The sequence below is a fragment of the Danio rerio genome, chromosome 13, assembly GCF_049306965.1.
Source record: "Danio rerio strain Tuebingen ecotype United States chromosome 13, GRCz12tu, whole genome shotgun sequence".
NCBI lineage: Eukaryota > Metazoa > Chordata > Actinopteri > Cypriniformes > Danionidae > Danio > Danio rerio.
This window is the reverse complement of record NC_133188.1, coordinates 27445513-27464193: the sequence shown is the minus strand read 5'-3', so window position 1 is coordinate 27464193 and position 18681 is coordinate 27445513. Positions and strand designations below refer to the sequence as shown.

The window sequence follows — 18681 nt, the reverse complement described above, 5'->3', positions numbered from 1 at the left end:
CTGCCTGCCATAAAAGACACGCAAGTGGCTCCCCTGTTTATGCATGAATGGTTTTATTGTGGATTTATACTATGGGTATGTTGTGATCTTTGTAATTTCATTTGACTTCTTTTTATATCACATGATAGCTGATAATAAGGGTTGTAACAACATGTCATGGGCTATAAGCATCAGACTATTGGAATTTGCTGAGATGTTTGCACCCTTTCAAATGAAATTGAATATGAATACATATGGATGGAACTATTATTTCTCTAATGTGTTGACATTTTACTTTCTAAACATTTTTTCCAAGCATTAAGGTAGACACTAGTTTATTATGCTTTCTATATATTTAAAGTCTCTTGTTCACATGCTTTTGACTGATACAGTATCAATATTTTATATCTGAAAGAGCTAGGATAGAATATTGGGTGGTAATATTTTATTATTTGTTGCTGGGTGGTGTGTGACTGCTCTGCATTCTTTACTCTAAAGAGGCCCCTGTGTCTCTGTGCAAGCAGATATGCTGCCATAGTTGGTCCTGGAGCTTATGTTGAGCAGCTGAATGAGTCTTGAAGGCAGTAGCCACAGTCACTTAAGGAGCTTACAACAGCTCCTGCAAACCACAATCTCCTTGCTTGAATTTAAGCAGGCCTGGTGATTTGGATTTTGAGGTTAAGAGAAGGACACAATCCTAATGAAACTACTTAAGTACTGAGTTGTAGTAAAGTCTGAAAGTGATCAGTTTCTTACATCAGCTATTTTGTAATAGTAGATCCAATTCAAATCTTTCATTTAGCCAACTTACTGTACAGTATGCTGCCCCCTCTTGGTTTCCATAATAATATGCCATTTATTTTCAATGGTCAACAGCCCCCTCTTATGGCATGTGTATGTTCTCACAGAAGGTCATGCCACGTCCAAAGTTACAATGTCATTTATTAGGAAGAGTGCAGATAAAACAATAGAAAACAAATAATACACATTTCACAAACTTAAACCTAATAAGTTACCACACTAAATATTAAAATCTTCTAAAATTCCGAATAGATTTATTTTTATTTCAGTGGCACATATATAAATATATATATATATATGTATATACAGGCTGTAGATGAAAGTACATTAAAATATCTCTGTTATAGTGTTCTCGTATACAACTGAGACAATAATATATACCCTTTTTTGTCTATTACAATAGTCCATACAGGTGCTGCTTTTAAATCAATATCTTCATTATTGACAACAGAAAATGGCACTGTAACCAGGTCAAAGTTTGATTTACATCCCAGTTAAAGCTTTGTGGTTTAGGATTTAGGCACGATACATTGACATCAGTGTCATTACCAAAGTAAATAAGAAAGGACAGAAGCACTGTTTCTGTAACCATAAAAATAAAGAAGTCATTATCCATGTTACTTACTGAAAATAAGCAGAACAAATGTGTAAATACTCCCAGTGAGTGGTTTTATGTATAATTTAGATTACTTCTTCATGAATAAGGCCCTTTGTACACTTCAATTACTTGATAATCACATGTTTCTTAATAAACGGCTGACATGATTTATTACATGTTACATAAAGCAACTTGATAAGTCTCAGATATAAAATTTACCTCATATTCCTTTTGAGTTTTCCATAGGCTATGAAAGCATAAAAACAACTGAATAAAAAGCAGTGTTTATGGAACTCAGATGAGTATTATATTATGTCATTGTAAATAACAATGATCAGTATACAACTGGTTTCCAGTTACTTGATACTGCACATGCTAAAAAGCTACATTTCAGTGTTTCTTTTTTTTCTCGGAGTGCTCAGTAAAGAGACTTTTAATGTGTTTGAATGTTTGTTTTTCTCTTATTTAAGGAGCGCCTGTTTCTGCTCGGCCTGCAGGAAGGCCTGTTTCTCCATGAGTTTGCGGAAGAGTCCTTGGTCATTGGCTAAGAGCTGCGAGTGGCTGCCGATCTCCATCACACGGTGCTGGTCTAGCACTGCCACAGAGTCTGCGCTCTGGATGGTTGAGAGACGATGAGCGATGATCAACACTGTACGGCCGTCCATCAGCCTTTCTAACGCCTCCTGGACCAAAAACTCATTCTCTGCATCCAGAGCACTGAAACAGAGCAGTAAGAGAGTAAGTCCATTCATTTAGCTATTCTCATAACAAGACAAACCATTAATTCAGAAAAATGTACATGGGTAGTTGCCAAATGGAGAGTTAAATAAACATTTTTTGCAAAGATCAAAACATTTTTGTAAAACAGATTTTTTAAGGAAAAATTATAATATAAATGTAATTCTGATGTTTGAGAGAATTTAAGGGGTCACTATCTTTATCAATTCTTTAATGTTTTTTTATATATTTATTTACTTTTAGTGAATTGTTCCCTAAATACATCCTATGGTGTGACAGCAAAATAAAAATAAAAAACAATACTACAAATTTATACACAAATAGCATGAGAGTGATTTATCTTTACTGTTGGGCACTTATCTTCATACATACACACACACACACACATATATATATATATATATATATACATACATATATACACACACACACACACACACACACACACACACACACACTTGAAGTCAGAATTAGCCCTCGTTTATTTTTTTCCCCAATTTCTGTTTAAGGGAGAGAAGACTTTTTTTTCAACATATTTCTAATCATAATAGTTTTAATAACTCATTTCTACTGATTTTATTTTATCTTTGCCATGATTACAGTAAATCATATTTTACTAGATATTTTTAAAGACACTTCTATACAGCTTAAAGTGACATTTAAAGGCTTAACTGGGTTAATTAGGTTAACTAGACAGGTTAGGGTAACTAGGCAAGTTATTGTACAATGATGGTTTGTTCTGTAGACAATCGAAAAACAAATTGCTTAAAGGGGCTAATAATTCTGTCCTAATGGTGTTTAAAAAATTAAAAACTGCTTATATTCTAGGCAAAATAAAACAAATAAGACTCTCTCAAGAAGAAAAAAACATTATCATTATCATACTGTGAAAATTGTATTGCCCTGTTAAACATAATTTGGGAAATATTTAAAAAAGAAAACAAAAATTCAAAGGGGGCTAATAATTCTGACTTCAACTGCGCGCACGCGCACTTGCGCACACACACACACACACACACACACACACACACACACACACACACAGCTCAACATAAATAAATAGGATTAGTCAGAATTAGATACAGAAACCAAATCTGGAGCTTATCTAACAAAATAAATTATGATAACAGTCTATTTTAAAAAAAAAAAGCAAAAGTCAAGAGAAACAAAACATTTATAACATTTTGTTAAAATATAGTGGTGTGTAATTTTTTCCCCAAACTTTCAAGAATTTAATGTATTATTTTTTCTATTTCTTAAGATATTCGGTGCCTAAAATATTATTTTAATAATAATGCCCATGTAATAAATCCGTTTTGTTCAAATTCACTGAAATATATGACCTATTTTCACTGAGAAAATCGTAAAAGAATTAACAGGTGCACGTCATATGCTTCACGGGGGCTTCAGTCAAAAGATCTTGCATGGGATCCTTCAACTAATTAAATTAATAGTGGAATCGCCCAATTTATGTTTTTAGAAATGTATTGATAAAAATTATTTACTAAAATAGCCACTTGTAAAATTAGGCCTAAGATAGTTATTAATGGATTTAACAATATAATCACGCAGTAGGTAGTGCTGTCGCCTCTCAGCAAGAAGGTCGCTGGTTCGAACCTCGGCTCAGTTGGCGTTTCTGTGTGGAGTTTGTTCTCCGTGCGTTCGCGGGGGTTTCCTCCGGGTGCTCCGGTTTCCCCCACAGTCCAAAGACATGCGATGCAGGTGAATTGGGTAGGCTAAATTGTCCGTAGTGTATGATTGTGTGTGTGTGTGTGTGTGGATGTTTCCCAGAGATGGGTTGCGGCTGGAAGGGCATCCGCTGCGTAAAAACCTGCTGGATAAGTTGGCGGTTCATTCCGCTGTGGTGCGCAAGATTAATAAAGGGACTAAGCTGACAAGAAAATGAATGAATGAATAAGTTTATAAGTTTTGATAACAAGAGGTACATTTAACTACATTTTAAATGATGTCAATACTATATACATTTTTGTCATGTGTAACATTGAAAATGCAACGTCATGTCAACAACCCACATAATTAACATTTGAATCGCTCTTTTAGAAATTATTTTGAAGTGAACTGCAGTGTGCAATAAACTGCTGTGTGTAACTTGAGATAAGTCATAACAGGTATGGCAGGTTGAGATTTTGGCAAATCTGATTAAAAGCCTTGTTGTCATGGTTGATTGTAATGGGCTTATGGTGCCTTATGTACAAAATCATGGCAACAGGGTTGACATGTAAAGATTGAACAGAACTGACAAACATAATGAAAGCACATAAAGTGATGATAAGAGCAGAGACTTTGACTAGTTCTTCAGTGACCCTGAAAGAGTAATGTCATGATGACAATGTTGACATATATTGGTTTTATTCATCTGTGCTTTCTTTCTGTTGTGTTGCTTGCTTCTAAAGCGCTTTGACAAAGCAACCTTCAAAGCAGGGGTGCACAAACATTTTCTTATGAAGGGCCAAAAACCAAACTTGGTTGAGGATGATGGGCCAAAGGTAGATATAGCAAACTCTATTCTATTCAAGTTGCCTAGAAAAATAACTAAAAAAACATTGCTTTATATTTAACTAATCCAGTTTACATCTTTTAATTTTATAGTGAACTTATTAGTTAAAAACACTGTCATTGATAACAGAATGGAGCTACACTAGTCAAGCTGTTCCTGTTTTTGCTCCTTCATTTGCTCAACGATGTCTGCTGCATAGTCCTTTATTCATCGAGTGAGTGACAGTATCTTTATATTTTAAAAAGTCAGATTCATTAACAAACATGTAGTTGAAACGTTGCTTTTTGGCAGCAATACAAAAAACAAGCAAAAAAGGTTATGTTGAATTAGAAATGACGACCTCTGTTCAAAGCATTGGCTCCAACTCTTCCCCGCGTGAACTCTTCCTGGCCCGCGGGCCCTAGTTTGAGCATCTCTGTTTTAAAGGCTCTATACAAAATTAATGTATTAACAATATTCTTAATATTTCAGGTATTTATTCATTCATTCATTTTCTTGTCGGCTTAGTCCCTATTTCAGGTATTTACGCATACGTAATGGACCATCAAAAAAACAAATAAATCTGTCAATCTAAAATTATTTTTATTTCTGTATATGTGTATGCATGAATATATATACACATACAACATGTTTGTTAATATATCTTTTTTATTTTATAATGGTATATACAGTCAGAATTATTAGGCCCCCTAAATTATTCGCCCACTGTTTATTTTTTTCCCCAATTTCTGCTTAACGGAGAGAAGATTTTTTCTACACATTTCTAAACAGTTTTAATAACTCATTTCTGATAACTGATTTATTTTATCTTTGTCATGATGACAGTAAATAATATTTGACTAGATATTTTTCAAGACACTTCTATACAGCTTAAAGTGACATTTAAAGGCTAACTAGGTTAATTAGGTTAACTAGACAGGATAGGGTAATTAGACAAGTTATTGTGTAATTGTAAAAAAATTATAATTTTGACTTTAAAATGGTTCATAAAAATTTTAAAACTGCTTTTATTCTAGACAAAATAAAACTTTCTCCTGAAGAATATTATCAGACATACTGTGAAAATTTCCTTGCTCTGTTTAACATCATTTGGGAAATAAATAAAAAAAACAATTTAAAGGGGGGCTAATGAGTCAAATAACAGTCAAATAGTCTTCAAATAAAAACAGAATCTGTTAAGAGCTTTAAATTTCCAAAAAAATAAATAAATAAATAAATGTTCCTCTTCTGAAAATTGATATTCCATAATCTAAAAAAAAGTCATATTAACACATCATGGCACCTTTTTATTACTTTTGGCAAAAACAAATCTCAAGAATGACATTTTAACTAGGCCCAACTATAAATTGAAAATCTGTAAATGTGTGTGTGTGTTTAATCAGTTAAAGTCATCCTGCTGATTTGATTTAGAAGGGCTTTTTTTTTTGTGAGACAGCTCACCGGTCAGGTATAAATCCACGCTAAAATATCAAGTTAAAAGTCATGATATCTTGTGTAGAATAGATCCAGCTCCCAACCCAACTTTGAGAATAAATTAATGGCGATATTTTTTTTTTCACGCGATAAAAGTCTCGCATTAATGCCTATGACGGCCCACCACTAATAAATATATATATATATATATATATATATATATATATATATATATATATATATATATATATATATATATAATAATATATATATATATATAATATATGTGTGTGTGTGCGCGCGTGTATATTATATGTATGTATGTATGTATATATATATATATATATATATATATATATATTCCCTCTTAGTTGTATACTGCATGTAATTGAAATGAAAACCAAAAGCATATAACTGAAAATAGAACAAACACACACAGATTTGATATGGGTGATTTGAAGTATTCAAACATGTATTCTCACCTCGTGGCTTCATCCAGTAAAAGTATTTTGGGATTCTGTGAAAAGCGTGACAAAATAAATCTTGTGCTCCGCTGCTAAACAACAAATATTTACAATTCAGTCAAATACTAAAGCTGCCAGCTTACCTTCAGCAGGGCTCGTGCTATGGCCACTCTCTGCTTTTGTCCACCTGTTTATTCAACAAATCATTGAATTATGCATTAAAGGTCAGATAAATGACTCAAACATGAATTCCACTGGAGTATCAGAGGTTCATTCATACCTGACAGCAGAACCCCCTTCTCTCCCACCACAGTATCGTAGCCCTTGGGAAACTCCTGGATGAAGTCATGAGCATTGGCGATCTGTGCCGCCCTGTAAATGTCCTCCACTGTCACCTGACTCGGATCCGGCGCTCCATAAGCAATGTTCTCAGCAATTGAACAGGAGAAAAGGACCGGTTCCTAAAAAAACATAAGAACATGCTGAAATAAGTCAAATCATAGGAGAAGAGGGTATGATCCTGTATCTGCTGAAGGCTTTTCTTACCTGGCTTACAGTACCAATGTGACTCCTTAACCAGTAAGGATTCAAGTCTCGAATATCATGACCATCAACACTGACAATACCTGCATTTAAAGTAAAACTACACATTACTAATGCTGTCATATACAAGTTATTCATGTACAAAATTTAAACATTTTAAGTCCCTCCGGTATAATTTTCAGATTGTTTATGTATTTCTCAAAAGGGGCGTCAATATTTGCAGTGTTTCTTTGGCAGTAAAAATATGCAAAAAATTGTAATTTAAATATTAATTTTATTAATAAGCTTTAATCATAAAACTAAGAGTTCATTTTTTAATTTAAGAAAATAAATTAAGGGCAACTTATTATTCTTTATATACATTTTGCCTACTTTTTCCCATTTAAATAATTGATTTACATTTATTTACCTTTAAATAACAAGTGCATTAAATTGCTATTTTTTATCCAGCTAATAAACTGAGCTGCTTGTTTCTTCTCACATTTGATTGTGATTCATATGGGTCATTTAAAACCTGATATATAAAGTATAATAATAAGGAATGAGAACACACTTTTCTGGCATGATTAAGTCAAGATTACAATGTGATGACTTTATGATAACATCAAATGATGCATCTGGCTTCCCAGAAAAATCTGCGGGAAATCTATGACATTTTAGAAATAGTTAATGCTTGACTCAGCTGTGCAGCATTTTCAATATTTTGTTTTTTCAATACAGAAACTGCAGAATCAGAAAATTGACTGCTTTAATTCTTCTTTTTTCAGTTCTCACCTGAATCGGGATCGTATAACCGCAGCAACAGTGAGACTAGTGAGGATTTGCCTGAGCCACTGGATCCCACCACTGCCAATACTGACCCTGCCGGCACATGCAGACTTAGGTCCTGGAAGATGGGGGAATCCTTCCTCGTTGGGTAAGCAAAACTCACATTACGAAACTCCAGTTCTCCTTTTAACAGCTCTGATGTTAGTACAAGCCCCTCTAATAAAGGAAAAAAAAACAGAAGACAGAAAATTACATTACTGTCATTATTACAAATGCTCTAAAATTAAGTATTTAGTCATTATATTAAAAGGAAATTATATTTACCATTGAGGGGAAATTCAGGCTTTCGGTCTATGAGTTCCCACAAACGAGTACCAGCACCAAGACCTTTCATCAGCTCAGAGTAGAATGAGCTGAAACCTTACATGAATCCACAGAAAAATAGTAAGTTTTAACTTTTACACAGCGTTTCTACCTATGAATAAGGCTCAGTGTAAAAATCGTCAACCCCCACAAGAGCGGTTTTGTTGGGAAATCCCAACAGGACTGTGTTGAAAGCAACCTATTCTTTGTGTGCTCTCATGTTGCACTCTGGGTACAGAAATGATAAAGCATGGCTTGGGACCTGATGACCTAAATGAAGTGACTTCCATGTGAACCAGTTGATGAGGAAAATGAAGCCCAGGATATGCCTGGCTGAACTGAAAAGCTATCCGAAAAGATTCTAATATATGTTGAGGGGCACAAACTACTATTCAAACGTTTGCCATCCGTAAGATTTACTCTTTCAGAATTCAATTTACTTTAAATACAGTAAACTCAAAACTGAACTAAACTAAAAAACTTGTATATCAAACGTTTAAATATGCCATTACTCCAAAAATCATTCTAAAATGATGAGCGGTGTGCAAGAAACCTTTCCTGTCATTATATTTTTGCTTATGATGTTAAAAAAGAGGTTCTGCTGCATAATATTTTTGAGGAATCTACAGTACCATGAAATTTTTGCAGGATTCTTTGGTGAATAGATGAGACCTAAATATATCATCAGGAACCATGGGTATATATTAAGTTTTATCTAAATGTGTTTTATTTACTTTCAAAATGCTGGAAACCATTGATTGAATTGCAGTTTCAGCTAAAAATCCTCTTTGACGTTTAACTGAAGGAAAAGCACCATCTATATCTAGAATGGCCTAAGGTTAAGTAAATGAACAGCACATTTTTATTTTTATTTAATTTAACCCTTTATCCCATTTCTTTCAAATAGATACATTAATAAAGTAACAGTAAGAATAGATATATTACAAATCTTTATGAGCCTCAAAAATTTGTAGTGTATGTTCATTCAGGTTTCCGAGCTAATATCCTCACCTGCAATGCTGATGCCTACCCAGAAGGCATACATGAGGAAAGACGAGAGCTGCCCAACAGTCATGGCCTCACTGGCCATCAGCAGACCTCCCTTATACAACACACTCAGGATGATGACATTTCCACTCAGCCCTGTCTGCAAAACAAATCAGGACAGATGAACTTAAACTGAGTTATTACACCCTATAAATGACAGTTCTGCTATAACTTAAATACATATACATCAATTAGGATGCATCTTACCACTCCATAGAATCCAGCAGAAACCACAGCCTCCTTCTTGGCTAGTTCGAATATATGGTCAACCTTTTGTGAGTACTTCTGCACCTCTGTCAGCTCTTTCCCAAAAGCTCGGACTGTCCGCAAGTTGCTGATCCTCTCTTCTGCCAGCTATGAGATGCAGAGCAGCTACAGAGTAAAAGGATCTCTTGGCCACTTGGCGTCATTACATTTAGAAAAGTTTATAAATATTTGGACATTGACACTATTCTAACATTTTTAGCTCTATACACCAACACAATGGATTTAAAATTAAATGACTGTCAGCTTTAATTTACATCCAAATCAGGTGAACGATGTAGAAATTACAGCAGTTTGCATACGTGCTTCCCACTTGTTTAGGGTCCAAAAGTAATTGAACAATTGCCTTCTAAGCTGTTCCATGACCAGATGTGTGTTATTCCCTCATTATCCCAATTACAATGAGCAGAAACAAAGGTCCAGAGTTTATTTCAAGTGTGCTTAGAATCGGTTACTGTCAACTTTCAAGATGAGATCCAAAGAGCTGTCGCTATCAGTCAAGCAAGCCATCATTAGGCTGAAAAAACAAAACAAACCCATCAGAAAGCAAGCAAAATCATTAGGCATGGCCAAAACAACTCTCTGGAACATTGTTTAAAAAAAAGAACGCACCAGTGAGCTTAGCAACAAAAAAAAGATCCAGAAGACCACAGAAACAACTGTGGTGAACGACAAAAACATTCAGAAAGAAAACACCAATCACAACAATTGGCCAACATCTGAACTGTTTCAGGCAATATTTTCTGCTCATATTAAGCCAAATGCTTCAGAAATCATTGGACGACGATTCACAGTGCAGATAGAGAATTATACAAAGCATACTGCAAAAGCAACCAAAGTGTTTTTGAAGGGAAAGAAGTGTAATGTTATGCAATGGCCAAGTCAATTACCTGACCTAAAATCGATTAAGCTTGCATTTCAGTTGCTGAAGACAAAACTGAAAGAAAAATGCCCCAAGAACAAGAAGGAACTAGAGACAGCTGCTGTAGAGGCCTGACAGAGCATCACCAGGAATAAAACTCAGCGTCTGGTGATGTCTATGTGTTCCAGACTTCTGGCAGTAATTGAGCACAAAGGATTTGCAACCAAGTATAAAAAAGTGCAAGTTTGATTTCTAATTTTCATTGTCGTATTACTTTTGGACCCTTAACAAATGGGAAGCACATATGCAAACTATTGTAATTCCTACACCGTTCACCTGATTTGGATGTAAATATCCTCAAATTTAAGCTGACAGTCTGAAGATAAAGCACATCTTATTCGTTTAATTTCAAATTGATTGTGTTGGTGTATAGAGCCTAACATGTTAGAATTGTGTCAATGTCCAAATATTTATGGACCTAACTGTATGTAATCAGCAGTAAATCATGCAATAAAATCCACATGATGTCTTACCTGTGTGGCCTCTGCTAATGCGTCCTGTGTGCGTCTCGATATGGATCGTAGAAATCTACCAAAAATGACAGCCAGGCAAGCAATAGGAGGAACCACCATCAGCACAAAAGCTGCCAAACTGGGTGACACGTATAACTGAGAAAGAGAAAGAGAAAGTTCAAGAGAGAATTAATCACTGGTGATGGATGTAAACAAAACTCGTGATTTAGACATTACATCTACCATGAACTCATAGTTTCATGAGGAAACGTTAAAATAAAAGTGCATTGACACCAGAATCACTGCATCAGAAAAAGGAAGCCAAAGAGAGATGGGGCAGCTAGTTTTGCACGAGTACCATTAACGTGGCTAGTAAAGGAAATTAGCTGCTAAAGGTCAAGCATCTCACCATCATGCCAACTCCGGCTCCAGCCTGAGCCAGGGAACGCAGCCCATCAGACAGGTTATCAGTGAGGCAGCGTCCAACAATAGCTGTGTCTGCTGAAAGCCGGTTAATAAGTTCACCGGTTCGGGTCTTATCAAAGAATCCCAACTCCTGCTTCAAAATTGAGGAGAAAAGGGATTCGCGCAACTTTCGCACAATCTGTTGTCCTGTGAAAGCAAGAAAGACCTATTAGGGATTAGGCACAGTAATGTATGCTGGTCACATGGAATGGACTAAACAAGACGTAAAGTATTAGTTCACCAAAAAATGAAAATTCAGTTTTTTTACATAGAGCAACATGTCGGTGTCATGTCGTTTTAAACCGCTGAGATCTTTGTTCATCTTCGAAACACAAATTAAGACATTTAAATGTAATCTGAGAGCTTTCTCATCCTCCATAGAGGGCAAAAGTGGTGACCTGTACAAACTACAAAGATCAGAAAAGTACCAAAAATATTGTCAAAACAATCTATGACTTCAGTGTAATCAAACTGTAATTGTAAAAAGCTCCAACAACACTTTTGTGCACCAAAAAAGCCTGTAAAAACAACTTTTTGGGTCAATAAAATGTTTTTTAAAAGTCCCTATTGGTAACTAAGGCTGCATTTATTTGATCATAACTACAGTAAAAACAGAAATGTTTTAAAATATTATTGCAATTTAAAGTCACTGTTTATATTTTAATGCTTTATAAGAGATTTATTTATCATATGAGAAAGCTTAATTTTCAGTGTCTTCAGCATCACATGATCTTTCAGAAATCATTGTTATATGCTGATTTATTCTGCAATTCATGGTTCAAACGAAAATTAAACATTCTTGATTATTTACTCAGCCCTGGGCCATCCAGGATGCACATAACAGAGTTTCTTTGTGCAAAGGAAAAAAAGGATTTGAGGAACAGCATTACAGGATTTTTCACCAATTAGTGCAAGTGAATGAGGGTCACTGTAAACCATTTTCGATGGTCCAAAATCTATATTTAGGTAGCTAATGCTACAGTAGCACATTTGACAAATATGGGTTGTCTGCCTAAAAAAGTAAATAATCAATAATAAAAGTTTATTTTTATTTTACCTTATTTATTGGATAGGACAATAGAGAGAATTGACAGGAAAGTTTGGGGAGCAAAGAGAGGGGAAGGATCAGCATAGGACCTTGAGGTGGGAATCGAACTCTTGTCGCCATGAGCACTGGAGTACATGTGTCGATGTACTTTACATTAAATCATTGGCACTGACAACAATCTTGATCAAAGAATCTAAATCAAATCAATCTAAATCAAAGTTTTAATTTTTTTGTTCCAACCATTGCTATTTAAACTGTTATCATTATCAATGTTGGTAACACTTGTGCTGCTCTTCATTGCACTCTTTCAAAATCATATTTAGCCAAAAGTAACCTACTGCACTATGAAGCATCTGTCTTGTTTCACCATCCATACTTCACCTGAGATTTGCATGAGGTAGACACGAGCAGCGTTTGCAGCGCCTCCGCAGAGGAAGACGCCTGTCAGCATGAGGCAGAGAGAGGTGAGGGATGAGCTGAAGTCCTCGGTGGGGCTGGTGTAGATGGTGTCGATCACTTTTCCCAGAAAAAAGGGTGCAGACATGGTGACAGTGCTGGAAATCACCAGAAACCCCACAGCAGCTATAAGGAGATCCAGAAGGTCATTTCCAAAACAAGCCATAGATATTAAAAAAAACCTCCATTAATTTAAAAAAGTAATTGTTCTAAAATTTGTTTTTTAATTGATAAATGTTTTATGCCAGATAACCATAAAGCACTGTTTATTGAACCTTTATTTGTTCTCTGTAATATTTATATATTCTTAATTAATTCACATTTATGCAGATCTATGACCTAGAAAAACACTTGATCACCCCAGTCGATCTACATGAATGAAATCTTTCCAAATAGAGCTATTCAAATCATCTGGTGAAACTATAATCATGTCGCAATATATATCACAGCAAACAAAATATGGTGCCGCGGTAATATATATATATATTATATATACATATTTGGGCTGGATGATTAATTGAAAAGTAATTGAAATAGACATTCAGAACCTATAATCGATCTAATTTTTCCAGGTCAATTTTTTCAATTACTTTTGAGTATGCACAGGTATGATCTGGCACAACCTTTGTGTGGTAGCATACCTGCGCAGCTCTAAAAAAATTTAACTACAGGTTTGCACTACATTGACAATGATTGGAAGCTGCGCCAGAGATGCCTTGAGACGGCATATTTTCAGTCACAATAAAATTATTATTTATAATAGAATATTTATTTACAGAAGACGTAATAATGCACTGTTTAAAATATTATTTACAGGATGTTCAAGAGATACTTTATTTAAAAGAGATACTGCTTACTAATATGAAATTACTTTTACTATATGAGAAACATAATAAAAATTATTAATTTTGTTTCCAAAAGTGCAAGTAAGGTGAATTATGAGGGCAAAAAAAAGTTATTAATCAAAAAATATATATTTGTTAAATGATCGTAATCAAGTTAAAACATTTAAATAATCAAGATTTTGATTTACACACACACAGACACAAATGACAAAAAATTTGTATTTTTAGGACAAAATGTGACCTTTAAATACAGTCTTTTATTATGTCAACAAATCATACATGTTCTAAACAATGGTTCTAAATATGATTTGTTGGTGTATAAACTATTGATACACTGAATGATATTTTAGAGAGTGTCTTCTGTACTTCATGGCCATATGTCATTAAATAAATAAATAAATAAATAAAAGCTAAATTCTAAATTACACTGCACAAGAGATAAAGTCCTAAGAGATAAAGTTACAAACAAAACACTAGCACGGTTGACTTGCCTGTCAGTCTCCATCTCTGCGGATGCGCCAGCTGAAGGAGCTTCTTGACATCTTCCGAGGGAACAGGTAACGAGTCCGCTGTGGTTTTCGCGCTGCTCTCCTGATTTACCACAGACTTTGAGGTTTGGTTTGAGTCTGTAGATGTGCTATAGAGAGCAACTATGTGTCTGGAGTGCTTAGGTGAAAATAACCCTTCAGTTCTAAGACAAGAGAGCTTGGATATGTTTCTTCCCTTATACACAGGCAACACACAGATATCAAACGATCCATTTTTGCGCACTTGCCTGCTCCACGTTCTTGATGTCCGGGTTGACCAGTGATGAAAAGTACTTGACCGACAGCAGGTAATGCTACACTGTTGCAGTTTCCCGATAGCAAATCCTGTCATTCGCAACATTGTCCCATACATTTAAAGAAAAATCGAAACCAAATGAATATCACAAGTCTCTAACTAATCATCATCTGTCTAAACTTCGCGTATATAGTCAGATGACCAGTGTGAAAACCGGAGTGTCAGGACTGACTTGTAACTGCATGACACACAGTTAGTGTTAGAAAGAGCGACTTGTCCGGGGTCGACGGTTACTGAGGTTTATCTGTTCCTGACAGTTTCCACATCCAGCCCTTGTTTTGCGTTATCTTTACACACGCCCAGCGATTTCACCGGCAGCGCCCTGTCACAAAAACCTGCTGCGCGACATCTGTCGGTCTTTAATCCAAACAACGTCAATGACTGTCCAGCTGTAGAAAAGTGGCGTTTGAAGTGTTTTAATGAAAACAAGAATAAAAGGTGACCCCGGTGATTTCCTTGAGGTTCGAGGAGGCGAAGCGTTACTACACCAATGGAAGATCTCAATCATAGATCGTAGCATAGATGGCGCAGTCGACTGGTCAAAAGCGCCGCCATCTTGGAAAGGTCAACAAGAAGCGTTAGCGCTAAATAACACCCATTTCAGGAATATTGTAAGTTTGAGCAGTTTTGTCATCTAAAGTAATAGTTGGGCAAAAATTATCAATTGTTTCTATTAGTTTTAAAAGTATGAAAACAAGGTGTTATTTTATGCGTTACGTTTTTTTTTCAGACGCTATGACACTCAATACTTACCAGGACTTTCTCAATACTTTGGTCACTTTTGCAAAACTCTTTACACAATTCTCCTAACCGACTTTCAGCTTGGCAAAGCAGTTCATTTCACATTCAAAATGCACCACTACTACCAAAATACTTCATTCAGGTCTCAAATAAAATCATTATTCTAGATAGAACACTAGCAAAGGTTGACAGCCAACAAACACACTTTGTTACCCAAAAACAATGACACAACATATGTAGCATTACACAGTGTTTTCTTGTGTAAAACATTTATAATTGCAATATATATTGTTTATAACTACAATATATGTTACTGGAATTAATCAGACATTACGCAGAATTCGTCAATATTTTATGTCGTTTATTTATTTTTATTTGTTTAAGTAATTCCAAAATACAAGAATTTGTACACACACCATCCACTGATACAGATACAATAGTAATGCTAATCTGGCTGGATAAACTGAATTTTTAGATTTGAAATATGTTTTAATAAAATATTGCTGGTGAATTTTGCTGTCTTACTCGGTTTTGCATTATGTTATTGTTTAGAACATAAGTTTAACAGTTTTGAAAACAGTAGTAAGCACATACAAAATGTCTTGTACGTACAAAGATTTTTGTCAGTTGTTGTGTCTGAGTGAGAATAGAATTCATGAAATTTCAGAGATGTTTTGTCCACACAGACTTCTGTTGTGCTCACTGTGTGAAGAGTTTTGCTAAAGTGACCTAGTATTGAGAAATGTGTCCTAGCGTCAGTAAAAAACTGTAAATAAACTAAATGATTAAAAACCCTAAATGTTAAATTTGGATTAATTCTCATTTAGTTTACAGAAGTAAATAAAAAATGAGAGACATCTTTAAATTGTGTTTCTCTGGATTTACTGTATTTTGTATGAGTTTGAATGAGAGAGAGAGAGAAAGAGAGACAAAGAGAAAGTTTAAGTCAATGGATCTCAGCAACCACTTTACCTTCAAAATATCTTATTTAGATATAAATTCATTCATTTAACTCAACTTATTTAGCACACGTTTACACTGTGGATGCCCTTCGAGCTTCAACCCAGTACTGGGAAACACCCATACACTCTCAAATGCACTACAGCCAATATAGTTTATTCAAGTAACCTACATCACATGCTTTTGGACTGTGGGGGAAACCACAGCACCAAAAGGAAACCCACAAGAACACAGAGAGAACATGCAAACTCCACAAAGAAATGCCAACTGACCCAGCCGGGGCTCAAACCAGCGACCATCTTGCTGTGAGGCGACAGCACTTACCCCTGAGCCACCGTGTCACCTTAGATATAAATATAGCATATATATATATATATATATATATATATATATATATATATATATATATATATATATATATATATATATATATATATATATATATATATATACACACCACACAAGGGGAGAAATTGATGAGGTCTCACTTTTGAGTGATCCTGTTCTTTTGCAATGTTTAGACAATGACATTTAAAAAAAAACTTTTTTGTAGGCTTAATTTCAATTACATTTGCATTTTAAAGGCTACTAATACTTTATTTTTTTTACACGTATTTAACTTCTACTTTAACTACATTAACAGTTCAGCAACTTTTTGATTTTTGCATTTTGAAACCTGCTCTGCCTGTTGCACCACAGTTTGTAGTTTTGACCTTTCCAACATGGCGGACACGCAACCACAGCTAAGGCGTGATCTATCTTTTCAGATCTATGGTCTCTGACGAAACCCTTCTCAGACATGATAAATCAAACAGTTTAATGAAGGGTAATAGAGCTCCAGAACGATTTATATCACATCTGTTTATAATTTAGGGTATCTTACATTCCTCTAAATGTGTCCACCAGTGTTTAGATATAATGTTATTATGTTAAACTTTCTGTAAATGTCAAACTACTTTGGTCACAATTTATTTCAACAGTTTAGCAAGCCAACAGTTTATACATTACAAATAACTTCTGACCGAAACAAATCATACATCTTCAAAAGTTTCTCTAAAATGAGCGAACCAGTTTTACACACAAGCGTTGATGCTCCTTTTCGATTATTACTGTCTTGTGTGAAAGTGGAGAGTTCAGAGGTCCCCACAGCGGTAACACGTGTGTCATGAGATTGTGAGTATTTTGAAAGTTTTCCGTATTACTTAACGTTAAAAGATTGCTCACTATAGTAACTGCTGTTGTGCGGTACGTTCTATTTTATTCACTAAAATCTAACAGGCTCTCTGTGATTATTTCGCTGTGTGATTCGCTAGGGGCTGCCAGACATTTATCTTCTGTTGTGTTTAAGATTATTTAAAGAGTTTACTTTCGTATGATGTTTGTGTGACTTGTGACGTGGAAAAGCTTACTTAAATCGATAAAATGATAAAAGCCAGTCATCAGTTTCTCTTTTATTTCAGATTTGCTCAATGTTTGCCATGTAATTTCACCAATAACTGTCTCCACTTTACAATGTGTACTCGCATTCAAAAATACAATAGTTTGGTGTAAAATGATTTTGCTGCTTTGTTGGGGACAGGTTTAGATAAAGTTGTTTTTTTATTCACACATTCAGACTTTCCCCTAATAATATATTTTTTAGAAAATTCTTTGCAAATACTGAATAAGGAAATCATGTTAGGAGTCAATGACTCTCAAAGTACAACACTGTTGACAGTTAATTAAACAATGCTAATGTTGTTTTGAAGTTTTGCATGTCATTTCAGCCCGAATATTCAACGTTTTTTTAATTATTATTTTTATTTATGCTGTTAACAACACACATGATATAGTAAACAAAATAAAGCTTGGGTGATAGGTGGTAAATAATAACAGCACAAAAAAAGGAAAGAGTATAAATAATTAACAAAAATTCTTACAATTGCAAACAAGCAGGACCTTTACACCAATCAAACATTTTGAAAGGCACAGATGTACAGTTTAATGGCCTGTCTATTAGCACTTTGCTAAATAGTACAAAAGTAATTTTCTGTTCATTTAAAACAAAGTAAATTTTTTTTGGGAAAATTTACACTTATAAATTTGAAACTTAATCAACAAAATAAATATGTTAATAACAAAAGCTTCATTGTTCAAATGATCTTAATCCAAATATTCAAAGTACCGTGGTAAACAATGTAGGAAGCGTGTCACGAGTTGTCACTAAAGGAAGGTGCGAATATAAAACCAACTTTACCTCAAACTGGTTTAGTGGTGTGTGCAGCTGCAGGGTCAACAGTGTAACTACAGATCAATATACATACAATAAAAATCGCTGTAATTGCATCAGCGCTAGGTGTAAGCACAGTATAAAGGTTTTTCTTCAAAGTAAACCAGTTGTATTAGAATAATAATTAAAATGCAAGAACATGGTTGCTGTTAAAAACACTTAATGAGGGTCTAATTAAGTTTGA

At 34.7% G+C, this 18681-nt stretch overlaps 2 protein-coding genes and 1 long non-coding RNA gene across 8 annotated transcripts in view; 2 read left to right on the top strand and 1 right to left on the bottom strand.

Moving 5' to 3' along the window:
• Positions 1-903: 903 nt before the first annotated feature.
• Positions 904-15019, bottom strand: abcb10 (ATP-binding cassette, sub-family B (MDR/TAP), member 10). Of its 2 annotated transcripts, XM_073920892.1 has the most exons (14): positions 14460-15019; positions 14176-14375; positions 12765-12965; positions 11280-11482; positions 10892-11026; positions 9440-9586; positions 9197-9332; positions 8147-8242; positions 7829-8038; positions 7058-7137; positions 6792-6972; positions 6655-6698; positions 6530-6564; positions 904-2095 (listed from the first exon to the last, which is right to left on the bottom strand). In XM_073920892.1, the coding sequence occupies exons 1-14, from the start codon at positions 14582-14584 to the stop codon at positions 1840-1842; spliced, it is 2049 nt and encodes a 682-aa protein (XP_073776993.1). In that variant the 5' UTR covers positions 14585-15019; the 3' UTR covers positions 904-1839. The 2 variants fall into 2 exon arrangements, with proteins under 2 accessions (XP_073776993.1, XP_001343218.3); XM_001343182.10 differs by having other exon boundaries at positions 14176-15019.
• Positions 1849-10889, top strand: LOC141377182 (uncharacterized). The gene is made up of 2 exons (XR_012389306.1): positions 1849-2116; positions 7822-10889. It is a non-coding gene; the product is annotated as an uncharacterized lncRNA (long non-coding RNA).
• The window catches only part of urb2 (URB2 ribosome biogenesis homolog), a 28484-nt gene continuing 24687 nt past the window's right edge, over positions 14885-18681 (top strand). For 2 of the 5 annotated variants that reach the window (XR_012388653.1, XR_012388652.1), the window contains exon 1: positions 17355-17401. Coding sequence is in view for 1 of the 5 variants with exons in the window: in XM_068212915.1 (XP_068069016.1) it covers positions 14947-15138 (192 nt within the window). In the remaining 4 variants the exon portion in view is untranslated. Of the gene's footprint in view, positions 15139-17088; positions 17474-18681 lie in introns of those variants that run through there. The other 3 variants (XM_068212915.1, NM_001123301.2, XM_005156878.5) reach the window with 3 other exon arrangements.

Coding starts and splice junctions, on each gene's coding strand:
- abcb10 (XM_001343182.10), bottom strand. CDS start 14,584: ATGTATGGGACAATGTTGCGAATGACAGGATTTGCTATCGGGAAACTG. Junction 9,333..9,439: donor CTGCTGGATTCTATGGAGTG/GTAAGATGCATC, acceptor TTTGTTTTGCAG/ACAGGGCTGAGTGGAAATGT. Junction 8,039..8,146: donor GCCTGAATTTCCCCTCAATG/GTAAATATAATT, acceptor TTCCTTTATTAG/AGGGGCTTGTACTAACATCA.